Here is a 14,659-nt window from a genome sequence, read left to right on the forward strand (position 1 = left end):
TTGAAATTGTGTCCCCTCGTAACTGAGCCTTTAACTCTAAGGGGAACAGTTGCTCCCTTTCCATCCTGTCCATGCCCCTCATGATCTTATACACCTCAATCAGGTCACCCCTCAGTCTTCTCTGCTCCATTAAACAAATACAAACTCACTAAAATTGTGTTGTAACCTCTGCCAAATCTATTCCCAAAATTTGGATGTTTCAATAAATGGTTTTATTTTAAAGAAAGTTGCATTCAGAATTTTTCTTCCTGATTCTGTTTCTACTTTCGTTTAAAAGTGCTCTTTCTCGACTGATACCATTTATGTTTGTTCATATTTCCCGCAGATATGTTTTTTGATGACTATCAATGTGATTGGTCAACGGATGGATCTGTATGCCATGCTTCATGCCTTTTGGTTATTTGCATTACTCTACCGACGTCGCAGAAAAGCCATTGCAGAACTCTGGCCTAAGTACTGTTGTTTCCTCGCATGCATTTTGACGTTTCAATACCTACTTTGTATTGGCATCCCTCCTGCTGCCTGTAAAGGTATATGTGCTACATTTTAAAAATTATTATAATTAATATTAGTAAATTTGAATTTTTCAGTTGAAAAATTTGAGAATAATGGCACAATCTTTCTTTGATTTAGTTTAAATACAATGCAACCTGTGTCACAGTGGCACAAAATAGAAATTGAAATTCAGTCATCAGGGGCAATGTTTGTTGAATAAGAGATTAATATTATTGATTTTGATGAAAATGAGAATACGTTCTTCACCTACATTCATATTTTTATTATTGATTAACAGTGGTGCAGATGAATTTACAACAAGGCATCTGCCCAATTACCAGTTGCTCCAACAGCTGCTGTGATTGTTTCTCTTCCAACACTTACTATTTTTAAGAATATTATCATTAAGGCATTTGTATGAACATTAAACACAAACCAACACAAGAGTAAGAACAAACAGGAACCTCATAATAAACACGCCCCAACCCGGCTGCCCCCCCCCCCCCCCCCCCCCACTTTAACCCCTTTATCCCCCTCGTCCCGACACCTCAATTTTCCTTGAAGAAATTGATGAACGGCTTCCATCACCGAACAAACCCATCAACTGACCCTCTGAAGGCAAACTTGATTTTCTCTAGTTTCGGTAACTCCGAGTCCCTCCACTCCAGCAAAATTTGTCTCCGGGCTACCAAGAAGGCAAAGGCCAGAACATCTCCTGTCTCCTGGACTCCAGGGTCTTCCGACACACCAAGTATCGCCACTTCTGGACTCAGGGCCACCTTCACCTTCAGCACCTCGGACATTACGTCCGTGAATTCCTGCCAGAACCCTTTCAGTTTCGGACATGCTCAGAACATGTGAACATGGTTTGCGGGCCTCCCCACGCACCACCCACACCTATCCTCAACCCCCTCAAAGAACCTGGCCACCGTCATATGCGCCCAATGAACTACCTTAAACTGGATAAGGCATGACAAAGATGCATTCACCCTCCTCAGAGCCTCCTCCCACAATCCAGCCTCCATTTCCCTCCTCCCATTTCTGCTTGACTTCCCCTAACGAGGTTCCCTCCCCAGTCCATTAGCTCCTTGCAGATCTTGGACACCTTGCCCTCCCCCACTCCTTCCTTCGATTCCAGGAAAACTTGATTTTCTCTAGTTTCAGTAACTCCGAGTCCCTCCACTCCAGCAAAATCTGTCTCCGGGCTACCAAGAAGGCAAAGGCCAGAACATCTCTTGCCTCCTGGACTCCAGGGTATCCTGTAATCTCGGGGCAGCAGATCGGGAAAGGACGGCACCTGATTCCTCACCAAGTCCCGTACCTGTAAGTATTGGAACCTGTTCCCACTGGGCAGTTCACTTTCCCCCTCCAAGTCCTCTAAACTCGCATAGCTGCCCCCCACAAACAGGTTCCCAAACCATTCGATCCCTGCCCGTCACCACCCCCGAAACCCCGCGTCCAGCGCCCCCCCCCCCCGTGCAAATCTGTGATAACCACAAATCGGTGTGCGCACATGAGGCACCTTCCAAACTCAGATGCTGCTGCCAGTGTCCCCACACCCGCAGGGCCGCCACCACCGCAGAGCTCGTGGAATACTTGGCTGGCGGGAATGGCAGAGGCGCCAACAACAATGCCCCTGAACCCGTACCCTTGCAAGAGATGTCACCTCCAATTGCCCCCCGCCGACCGCTCCCCCACTACCCACTTCTTCACCAGTGCAATGTTCGCTGCCCAATAATAATTCATTATGTTTGGCAAGGCCAACCCCCCCCCCCCCCCCCCCCCCCCCACTCCAACAGCACCTTCTAAACCTGTGGGGTTTTCCCCACCCACACAAACCCCGAGATCAAAGCATTGACATTCCTAAAAAATGATTTAGGGACGAAGACCGGGAGGTTCAGAAAAACAAATAGGAGCCTCAGCAGCACCATCATTTTCACTGCCTGCACCCGCCCCGCCAGCAATAGCGGCAGCACATCTCACCTCTTGAACCCCGCCTCATATGTTCCACCAACTGCGCCAAATTCAGTTTGTGCAGCTGTTCCCAACCCACTCCACCTGGATATCTAAATACCTGAAGCTCACCCCCACCACCTTAAACGGCAGCTCATCCAACCTCCTATTCTGCCCCCTGGCCTTGATCAGGAAGACCTCATTCTTCCCCATGTTTGGCTCATATGCAGAAAACCGGCCAAACTCCTCTAAGATATTCATAATTCTCCTGATGCCGCCCAGTGGGTCCGAGATATAAAGCAACAGGTCGTCCGCGTATAGTGAGACCGCCCCCCCCCCCCCCCCCCCCCCCTCCCCAGCACAATCCCTCTCCAACTCATTGACGAACCCGAACCATCCCAACACTTCCCACAAGTACTCCCATTCCACCCAATCAAAAGCCTTCTCTGCATCCATTGCAACTGCCACCTCCATGTCCTATCCCTCCGGGGGCATCATTATCACATTTAGTAATCTCCTAACGTCCGCTGACAGTTGCCTCCCCTTTATGAACCCCGTCTGATCTTCCCCTATCACCCCCGGCACACAGTCCTCAATTCGCAAGGCCAAGATCTTTGCCAACAATTTGGCATCTACATTTAGCACCAATATCGGGGTTTGAACACTGCTCCAAATATTTATCCTTCTTTAGAATTAGGGATATGAATGCCTGCGATAACGGAGGGGGGACCTCCCCATTTACCCTCACCTCATAATATGCCCTCACCTGCAGGGGCCCCAGGTCCCCAGAAACCGTCTTATAAAATTCCACAGGAAACCCATCCGGGCCCAGGGCTTTCCTTGCCTGTATCGCCCCCATGTCCTCCATCACCTCCACCAGTCCACTGGGGGCCCCCAGCCCCTCCACCACGTCCTTCTCCACTTTGAGGAACTCCGAACCGTCCAGGAATCACTGCATTCCCTCCTCCCCCGGCCGGTGACTCTGATTCATAGAGCCTCCTATAAAACTCCTCGAATTCTCCATTCACCCCCACCGGGTCCAGTACCACTCTTTCCCTCCTGTCCTTCACCCTTCTGATCTCGCTTGCCGCCTCCTGCTTCCAGAGTTGGTGGGACAGCATCCTACTCGTCTTCTCCCTGTACTTGTACACCGCCCCTCTGGCACTCTGCAACTGCCCTACTCCCTTCCCTGTGGACACCAACCCAACTCCATCTGGAGCTTATGCCTCTCCTCCAACAATCCTGCCTCCAGGGCCACCAAATACCTACTGTCCACCTGCAGAATCTAGTCCATCATCCTTTTATCCACTGCCGACACCCTCCCCAACCTTGGGCTCGACTGGTCCAAACCTGGTTCAGTGACCGTTAATGTCCCCTCCCTTCCAACACTATTAGCTACAAAGGTACAGCTCTATGAAGGCGTCGCAGTCAGTTTGGAGGGTGACAGCATTTTCTTTAAATATAAAACAGAGCTCCTGGTGAGTTTTGCTTTAAAATAACAAACTGATGAGGGGAGCTGTGTATAATATGTTGGTCAATATATCTTCCTGCATTCATAGCTGAAGTAGCAATGATGTTGTTTATGTCAGTTTTCTCCATCATTTCTTATAGTAGCCAGTGATTTTTTAATCAAAATAAAATGTAGACAGACCTGTTTCATTGTCCAAATAAATAACAATCGATAAGTTTCACAGTACTTTTATTGTATTGCAGAATATCCATGGAGATATGTCAATGCCAAAATCAACTCAAACTTTATTAAGTGGTTGTACTTTCCAGACTTCATCACAAAACCAAATCCAGTGTTTCTTATATGTGAGTACAGGGAATGTTTTGAATATCATTTATATTAGGGAGTGAATTCAGAAATAAGTTTGGTTGGTGCTACTCTACTGTTTATGTTTCATAGTTTCTGCCTTTTTTGCACTCATGCATAATCTACTTTCATGCATGATGTTAAAATCCAAATTCAGATCTTCAAACAAATATTTTTCAATGCTTATTGTGCAAATGCTATGTTGAAGTTATGTTTAACACATTTGGTTATTTTGTAGAAAAGTAGCAAACCAAATGATCAAAGCTTTAATATTCTTTAAACAATGCTGAAAATATTGATGATATGGTATGATGGTATTGTATCATAAAATAGCATAAATCTACTCAAGTCATAAAGGCTATGACTTCCGGTGGTGGCGATGTCCGAGTGAGCCGCACATTCGGCGGGCTCTCACTCCGGCGGGCGTTTAGGGGCTGATTCCCCGCGATAGCGGGGCCACGGACCTGAAGGAAGGCGGCAGCGAAAGTGCTGGGGAGCGGGCTGCGGCACATGGAACAGCGGGAGTCCAGGAGGCAGAAGAAAAGAGAGAAAAAGGGACAGAGAAAAGGACCTGAAGAAACTTACCTGGAACCTAAGATGGCGGACACACGGACCCCGGACTCAACAATCCAGCAGGCGCTGGATAACATGCTCCAGGTAATGAAGTCCAGTTTTGAAGCGCTGAAGCGGGACAGCTTGGACCCAATCCAGAAAGCGGTGGATCAGCTGAACAAGAGGCTGGATGCGCAAGATGTTAAAGTTAAGGAGCTGGGAGAGGCGGTGGAGGAGCAGGCGGATGCGCAGACAGTTGCGGCGCTAGAAGTTGACGGGCTGAAGGAGTAGCAGAGAAGACTGCTGGACAGAGTGGAGGAGCTGGAGAATAGAGCCCGCAGGAACAACCTGAGGATGGTCGGCCTCCCGGAGGGGGCTGAGGGAGCTGATGCCGCAGCATTTGTAGCAGACCTATTGATGCAGCTGATGGGGGCCGAAGCCTTTCCGCGACTGCCAGAGCTGGAGGGGGCATACAGAGTGCAGGCGAGGCAGGGGCGGCTGGGCGGACCCCCCCCACCCGATGGTGATTAGGTTCCACAGGTTCATGGACAAGGAGCGGGTGCTGCGGTGGGCAAAGAGCGCCAGAAGCAGCACGTGGAACAACAGTGTCCTCCGCATTTACCAGGACCTAAGCCAGGAGGTGGCTCGGCGGCGAGCAGCCTTTAAGAATGTCAAGGAGGTGCTGTTCAAGAAGCACGTGAAGTTTGGTCTGCTGTTCCCGGCTCGCCTATGGGTCACGCACCATGGTCAACACCACTACTTCTCCAAGCCTGAAGAAGCGATGGATTTTGCGAGGGATCAGGGGCTGGTCCCGAAAAGAGGCCCCACGGACGCGAATTAGGGCCCGAGGACTACCGTGGGAAGGTACGCCGAATGGGCCTGGACTGCTGTTCAACGGTTTGCTGGGTCAAAGGTGCCAAGCGGAACATTTGGGACTCTTTCCTTTGTTCATGGACATTGGTTTGGGTTTTTTTTTCTCTTATGTTTTTGTTTTTTTCCTCTTTTATCTGTTTCTTCCTTTTTGGGCAGATTTGTACTTTTTGTGCAGCTCGCGGAGGACACTGGAGCCGGCACAGTAACAAAGGGGGGCTGGTCAGCAAGGGGGGCCAAGGACGTGGGTTGGGGGTTTTTTTTGCTTTTGTTTTATTTTTTGTTTTGTTGATGTCCATGCCTTCCTGTGCCAGTGAGTTTGCTCCAGAGGGTTGGAGAGGGGGATGGGGCGCCGGGGAGTGGGGAGGAGGACAGGGAAACAATGGGAATGAGACAGGAAGGCGCCGGAGTGTTGAGTCACCGGGCTAGCAGATTGGCTAGTCAAGGGAGTCAGGTGGGGGGGGAGATCACAACCAGTGGATGGCAGGGGTGGGGGTATCGGGGTATGTGGTTAGGGGGGGGGGGGGGGGGGGGGGTTGTTCTGCTGAAGTGGGAGGGACTTGAAATAGGCACTGGAAAGGAGGTCGAGGGTGGAGGCAGCCAACGGGCGGGCCAGGAATGGCGCGACGCACGGGCCGGGGGCCAGCCCGAGAAAGGCTATGGCTGACCAGCGTGGTGGGGGGGTGGGTTGTGCCCCCCGACCAGGCTGATCACCTGGAACGTCAGGGGACTGAATGGGCCAGTTAAGAGGGAGCGGGTGTTCGCGCACTTGCGGGCTCTGAGGGCGGACGTAATTATGTTGCAGGAGACACATCTGAAAGTATCTGACTAGACCAGGCTAAGGAAGGACTGGATTAGCCAGGTCTTCCACTCGGACTTGGACTCAAAGTCCAGGGGGGTGGCAATCATGATCAACAAGCGGGTGCAATTTGAGGCGGAGGGCATAGCCCCAGACAGGGGGGGCAGATACCTGATGGGACGGGGCAGACTGGAGGGGGAGAAGAGTGGTGCTGGTGAATATATATGCCCCGAACTGGGGTGACGTGGACTTCATTAAAAGAGTGCTGGGGAAGATCCCGGACCTGGACTCTCGCAGGCTAATAATGGGGGGGGGACTTTAACATGGTCCTTGACCCGGCTTTGGATCGGTCGTGTCCCAGAACGGGTAGACTCCCAGCAATGGCAAGGGAGCTGAAAGGGTTTATGGAGCAAATGGGGGCAGTAGAACCCTGGAGAGCTAGACAGCCGACAGGAAGGGGCTAGTCATTTTACTCGCACGTCCATAAAGTATATTCTAGGATAGATTTCTTCGTACTAAGCAGGGATTGTATAGGGGAGGTAAAGAACACGGAATATTCGGCAGTTACTATCTCAGACCATGCCCCGCACTGGGTAGACCTGCAGATCGGGGGTGCGAGCTACCAACGCCCGCAATGGAGGCTAGACGTGGGACTGCTGTCGGAGGAGGGGATCTGTGAGAGGCTTCGGAGGTGTATGCAAAATTACTTGCAGGTGAATGACACGGGGAGATCTCAGCGGCGACCCTGTGGGAGGAGCTAAAGGCAGTAGTGCGGGGGGAGCTGATTTCAATTGGGGCCCACAGAGCCAAGGCAGACAGGGCAGAGACGGATAGATTGGTCAGGGAAATGGGTCGGATAGATGAAGAGCACGCGGAGTCCCCGGGGGAGGTTTTACTCAGGGAGAGGCAGAGACTACAGGCGGCACTGGGGGCACTATCCACGAGTAAGACCGTGGAACAGCTTAGGAAGGCGAGGGGAGTGGTGTACGAGCATGGGGAAAAGGCTAGCGGACTGTTAGCGCAGCAACTCAGTAGGAGGGAGGCTGCCAGGGAAATAGGTAGAGTGATGGATGGGGAGGGGCGCAAAGTGGAGGACCCGGCAGGATTGAATAAGGTATTCCGGGACTTTTATCACAAGCTGTATACTTCGGAGCCGCCGGAAGAACCGGAGGAGATGAAAAGGTTTCTGGACGGGTTAACATTCCCAAAAGTAGGTGGGGGGCGAGTGGATGAGCTGGGGGCCCCGATTAGAGTGGAGGAGGTATTGGGGGGCCTAAAGGCGATGCAGTCGGGGAAAGCCCCGGGGTCGGATGGATACCCAGTAGAGTTCTATAGGAAGTTTTCTGAGCTGGTGGGCCCGGTCTTGGCGAGGGTTTTCAATGAGGCAAGGGACAGAGGGAACCTGCCGCCGACAATGTCTCAAGCCACTATATCACTGATATTGAAGCGGGGTAAAGACCCGGAGGCGTGCGAGTCCTACATGCCAATCTCCCTGATTAATGTTGAAGCCAAGCTCCTAGCAAAGGTACTGGCAGTTAGAATGGAGGACTGCGTACCGGAGGTGATTGGGGAGGACCAAACTGGGTTCGTGAAAGGTAGGCAACTGGCGGCCAACCTGAGAAGATTACTTAATGGGATAATGATGCCCCCGGTGGGCAGGGAGGTGGAGGTAGTGGTGGCGATGGACGCCGAGAAGGCCTTTGACCGGGTGGAGTGGGACTATCTATGGGAGGTGCTCGGACGGTTTGGGTTCGGGGAGGGACTGGTGGATTGGATCAAATTATTATATCAGGCCCCGAGGGCCAGCGTCAGGACTAACAGAGAAGTGTCGGAGTACTTTAGGCTGTACCGAGGGACCAGACAGGGCTGCCCGCTCTCCCCGCTGCTGTTTGCGCTGGCCATAGAGCCGCTGGCGATTGCGCTGAGAACCGCAGAGGGATGGAAGGGGATGGTGAGGGGCGGGGTAGAACATAGGGTCTCTCTTTACGCAGACGACCTGCTCCTGTACGTGTCGGACCCAGTGGCCGGGATGGGAAGTATACTGGGAATGTTGAGGAAGTTCGGCCAGTTTTCAGGATACAAATTAAATACGGCCAAGAGTGAAATGTTTATGGTACAGGCAAGGGACCAGGAGAACAGATTGAGAGGGCTACCGTTTAGGCTGGTTGAGGAAAATTTCCGGTATTTGGGAATCCAGGTGGCACGAGACTGGGGCAGGCTGCATAAGTTAAATTTGGCCAGGGTGGTGGAGCAAATGAAGGGAGAGTTTCGGAGATGGGATGCACTCCCGCTGTCGCTGGCAGGGAGGGTGCAGACTGTAAAGATGACAATCCTCCCTAGATTTCTGTTTGTTTTTCAGTGCCTGTGGTGATAACCACTGTAGTTATGCGTACTTGCAGTCGGGGGTTGTATGCCTGTACCTGTAATACAGGTTCCTCCGGTAAGCCCCTGCCGGCTAGCTCCGCCCACAGGGAGCTTGTGTATAAATGTATGAGAGCCACGCAGACCCTCAGTCTACAGTTGCAGATGGAGGGACAACATTGTACAACAATAAAGCCTCTATTGAACCAGTCTCTCGGCTTTGAATATAATTGTTAGCGCTACAATTTATTGTTGTACGATTTCCCATTCACCATGGACATCAGAATCAAGCCTGACCGTCTGCAGTTGGATCCGCAGTCCGCCTCACGCCAGAAAAGACTTTGTTCACTGGCTTGCAGTCTTTGAGGCCTACATCACTTCAGCGGACCCTCCCCCGACGGAGGCTCAGAAAAAGCAACTCCTGTACTCCAGACTTAGCTCCAGTGTCTTTCCGCTAATTCGAGATGCGACTGACTACACCACAGCTATGGAACTGCTCAAGGAGAACTATTCACCATCGGCGAACACCCTGTTTGCGAGGCATCAACTTTCTACTCGCGTCCAGCAGCCGGGTGAGTCGATTGAGGACTTCTGGAGGGCCCTTATACCTCTGGTACGAGACTGCGACTGCCGGGCCCTCACAGCCACGGAACATTCTGATTTACTCATGCGCGATGCCTTTGTTACAGGCATTGCATCGGACCCCATCCGGCAACGACTGCTGGAAGGGGCTGCCCCCGACCTCGCGGCTGCAAAGGCCCTGGCGCTTTCCATGACGGCCGCCTCCCGTAGTGCGCGAACTTACTCCGCTAGCCACTCGGCCCACCCATCCTACCCCTCGTGGACCCCGCAAACGGCCCCCCAGGCCCATCCATCCTACCCCTCGTGGACCCCGCAAACGGCCCCCCCAGCAGCCACCCACGCGCACTATGCCTGCGCTGCCCGCCGCACCGCACCCCCTGGGGGTCCCCACTGTTACTTCTGCGGTCAACAGAAGCACCCTCGCCAACGCTGCCCGGCCCGCACAGCGACCTGCAAAGCTTGTGGCAAGAAAGGCCACTTTGCAGCGGTGTGTCAGTCCCGGACGGTCGCCGCTATCGCGCCCCAGGTCCCCTCGCCTCAGCGCTACAGTGCCTCCCGATCTTTGTCCCACAGTCCTTCTTCAAAAGAGTTAACAAGATGATCATGAGCTTTGTCTGGGCGTGGAAATCCCCGCGGGTGAAGAAGGCGATGCTGGAGAGGAACCGCAGCGAGGGAGGGCTGGCTTTGCCGAGTCTGATTAATTATTACTGGGCGGCCAACATTGCTATGATAAGGAAGTGGATGGTGGGTATGGGGTCTATCTTGGAGCGGGTGGAGACGGCTTCGTGCAGGTGCTCCAGCTTGGCAGCCCTGGTCACGGCTCCTCTACCGCTGCCGCCGACCAGGTACTCCACCAGCCCGGTAGTGGTGGCGACCCTGCGGATATGGGGCCAGTGGAGGATGCATATAGGGGAGACGGGGGCGTCGGTTTGGGCGCCAATCTGCGACAACCATCGGTTTGCCCCCGGGAGTATGGATGGGGGGTTTCGAGTATGGCGGCGGGCGGGGGGGGGAGGGGTGGGCGATATGTTCCTGGAAGGGAGCTTCGCGAGTTTGAGGAGCTTGGAGGAGAAATTTGGGCTGGGAAGGGGAAATGATTTTAGGTACCTACAGTTACGGGACTTTGTTCGTAGACAGGTCCCATCTTTCCCACGCCTCCCGCCAATGGGGGTCCAAGACAGAATAGTCTCTAGGAGGGAAGAAGGGGAGGGTAGAGTCTCTGATATTTATAAGGTGCTCATGAGGGAGGAAGGGTCCCAGACGGAGGAACTGAAACTTAAATGGGAGGAGGAGCTAGGCGGGGAAATGGAGGACGGGCTGTGGGCAGAGGCCCTGAGTAGGGTAAATACGACCGCGACATGTGCCAGGCTCGGGCTGATCCAATTTAAGGTCGTTCACCGGGCCCACATGACGGTGGTTCGGATTAGCAAATTCTTTGGGGTAGAGGACAAATGCGCTAGGTGTGCGGGAGGACCAGCGAACCACGTTCACATGTTTTGGGCATGCCCTAAGCTTAGGGGGTACTGGGAGGGATTTGCGGGCGTCATGTCTCGGGTGCTAAAAACAAGGGTGGCGATGGGTCCAGGGGTGGCAATTTTTGGGGTTTCGGAAGACCCGGGAGTCCAGGGGGAGAAAGAGGCCGATGTTTTGCCCTTTGCTTCCCTGATAGCCCGGCGACGAATACTATTTGCGTGGAGGGACTCAAAGCCCCCGAAGACTGAGTTGTGGCTTGTGGACATGTCGAGTTTCCTGGGTATGGAAAAAATTAAGTTCGCCTTGAGGGGATCTGTACATGGTTTCGCCCGGAGGTGGCAACCATTTATTGACTTCTTTGCGGGAGAGTGAGCGTCAGCAGGGGGTGGGGGGGGTGGGTAGAGTAGAGTAGGAGTGATAAAATGGCGGGTAGTACCGGTGGGAGAGGAGCGGGCTTGTGCAGTATGTTACGATTGAAGTATTGAAAGTACATGGATGTTAGCACATTTTTGCCTTTTTTGCTTTCTTTCTGTTGATGTCTGTAACTGTTTACAAACCCAAAAACTACCTCAATAAAATTGTTTGTTAAAAAAAAGTCATAAAGGCTATATCAAAGCCTTCCCAACTGTCCCAAATTTCAATTAATTCCAAATTGACAAACCAACGATGACTTAGTAGAAGTTTATTTTACTTCTATTCATCATGGAATAATAGAATTCCTACAGTGCTGAATGAGACCATTTGGCCCATTGAGTCTGCAGCGACCCTGCAAAAGACTGCCCTGCCTAGGCCCAATCCCTGCCCTATTCCTCCAATCCCACCCTAAGGGGCAATTTAGCATGACAAAACCACCTAAATTGCACATCTTTGGACTGGGGAGAAAGTGCAAACTCCACACAGAGAATCACCCAAGGCCAAAATTGAACCTGGGTGCCTGGCACTATGAGGCAGCAATGCTCACCGCTGTGCCACAAGCCACCCCTATTATCTGCAATTGTTTTGTAAGACACATTTTATGTTTAAATATTTCTGTGCTAGTTATGGAAATTGAAATTTTTACTTTTTCAGTAACTGAAATAATTCAATATGATGCAGATAACAGAACCGAGAACTGCAAACTTTATGAAATATTAATAGCTGGGGATTTGCAGCAACATCTTTCTTATATTTCTAATATTAGCCTTTAAAAAAAATTCTGTTCCTAATAATTTAAAACTTTGGGCAGATGTTCCGCCCCCACCCACCACCAGGAGTCTGGTCCCACCGAAAGACAATGGGCATTTGACTGGACCTTCAAATTTCCCACAGCAGGTCCCATCACAATGGAACAGGAACATCCCGGCCTTTATCTTTTCTATTTGGCATCCATACTGAAGTGCAGAAATGGGTGTGACAGATAACAATCACTTTGCTCTGCTATATTTAATGTAGTCTTGAAGCATGCTGCAAAATTGCCTTTGAAAGGGCTGCATAAATTTATTTATAACCAAAAATAACACGGTATTTTGACATGAGCCCAATAAAAATATCCATGGTTGAGTAATCAATTCAATGAGAAAATTTGTGCTTCTGCCTCTTTTCACCATTACCTTGACGCCTCATTCTTTCCATGCACAACTTGTTTGTGAAATGTAGATCATATTATAGAAACACTAACATTTATTTTGTAATGTCCAAAAGTAATTTTATAGCTGATACACACAAATATAATTTATTTGATAACACTTGTAGCAGATAGTGATGCACAGTAACCTTTGTTAGAGGATGTAACTGCCCATAATTAAAAGGGCAGCATGTTGGCACAGTAGTTAGCCTTGCTGCCTCACCGCACCAGGGTCCCAGATTCAATTATAACCTTGGATGACTGTCTGTATGTAGTTTGCACTTTCTCCCCATGTCTGTGTAGCTTTCCTCTTGGTGTTCTTGTTTCCTTCCAAAGATGTGCAGGTTAGGTGGATTGGCCATGCTGAATTGTGCCTTAGAGTCCAAAGGTGTGCAGGTTAGGTGGGGTTGTGGGGTAACAGGAATAAGGCAGGGGAGTGGGCCTAAGTAGGGTGCTCTTTCAGAGGGCCGGTGCAGACTTGATGGGCCGAATAACCTCCTTCTGCCCTGTAGGAATTCTATGGTTTTTTTTCAATTCCATGGTTCTGTCAGGAAGAGCAGATAAAGTTTACTGTTGGTTATTAAAAGTCATAAATGAAGTTGTCTTCAATTCAGACCCTACTGAGCAAATGCAACTCAGCAGCAAAATGCTTCAAACAAACAAAAAGGAAAGATTAAATATCCCAAGCAGTTCATAACACATTGCTATGACTAGCGACAAACAGGATTGATGTGGGCCAAACAGTTCACTGATCCTGCTCCACTATTTAACAAAGTCATGACTGAACTTCTGCATCGACTGTACTTTTCTGCTGTATCGCCATCTTCCTTGATTTCCTTTGCACCCAAATATTTGTTAGTGTTTGACTTGAATGTACTCGATGACTGAGCATCTACAATCCTCTTAGATACAGAATTCCAAAGATTCACAACTCTCTAAGTAATTTAATGTGTCCTTATCTCAGTCTTCAATAGCCGTTACCTTATCATGAAATTGGCTTCTCCGCCCAAGGTAAGTAACCTCTCATCATCTACTCCATCAAGTTCATTTAAGAATTTTATATATTTCAATAAGATCACCTCTCATTCCTCTGAACTCCAGAGAATACCAGTCCATTCTAATCAATGTTTTGTTTTGCCTATAGTTTCTGACATGGTGAGATCCTAATCCAAAATTGATTCTTTTTTTTTGGTTGGTGAGTGTGGTTAGAAAGAGGAATGTGTTAAATAAAGACATTCCATGGATGTGCACAGATAGTATGCTTTTCAGAAAAGGGGAAGGAAAATTGATTGCTATATTAGGTTGTTCTCTTAATGGGGGTATGATATTACATTCATAAAATATTACAAAAAAGCATGCAGAAACTCATTCTTTATGTGACATGAATAGTTTAAAATGTTCTGATAGAAACAATCTAAGATGTCCTTGCTGTACTTCAGATGACTTCATGATGTTGCTGTGTGCATCACTGCAGTGGCAGGTGTTTGAAGATGAAAATAGAGCAGCTGTGAGGATAGTTGCTGGGGATAATGTGGAGATTTGCAGAGATTTGGATGCAGCCACATTTAGTCAACATAACCCAGTACCAGACTTCATCCATTGCAGGTAAAGCATTAACTCTGATTGCAATGTTTCATATTTATTTCATTTCATATTTCATATTTAGTTGGAGATAGATCTCAGATGGCCGGTTAGCTCAGTTGGGTGGACGGCTGGTTTGTGATGTGGAGCGAAGCCAACGGCTTCAGTTGTGGAGCAAAGCCAATGGCTGGTGTTCAGTTCCCATACCGGTTGAGGTTATTCAAGATCTTCTCAACCTTGTCCCTCACCTGACGTGTGGTGACCCTTAGGTTAAATCACCACCAGTCATCTCTCCCTCAAGGGGCAGTGTGACAACATTTATATATTGTTCCTGGCATGTGCTGGCACATTTATTTAATGGAGTAGGTTTTTTTTGCATGATAATATTAGTTATTGATTATTTTTTATATATGATAAAATAAAATCACCAAATCTAATGGAGGTTTATTCATGGTACAGTCTCTCCATACAATATTTTGTATGCAAATGTAATTATGTTTACTATTAAAGAGCATTGTACTGTTAACAAAGACAACAGCTGGGATTTTCCCTGATATCAGCAAAGGCCAATGTC

General features: G+C 49.7%; 1 protein-coding gene across 1 annotated transcript in view; it reads left to right on the forward strand.

The window, feature by feature from the left end:
• LOC119972907 (piezo-type mechanosensitive ion channel component 2-like) overlaps positions 1-14,659 on the forward strand; it is a 1,374,210-nt gene that overhangs the window by 1,048,480 nt on the left and 311,071 nt on the right. Inside the window, 3 exon segments of the mRNA XM_038810453.1 lie at positions 326-530; positions 4,162-4,263; positions 13,944-14,109. Of these exon segments, the coding sequence (XP_038666381.1) occupies positions 326-530; positions 4,162-4,263; positions 13,944-14,109 (473 nt within the window).

Source organism: Scyliorhinus canicula, chromosome 10 (assembly GCF_902713615.1).
Source record: "Scyliorhinus canicula chromosome 10, sScyCan1.1, whole genome shotgun sequence".
Taxonomy (NCBI): Eukaryota; Metazoa; Chordata; class Chondrichthyes; order Carcharhiniformes; family Scyliorhinidae; genus Scyliorhinus; species Scyliorhinus canicula.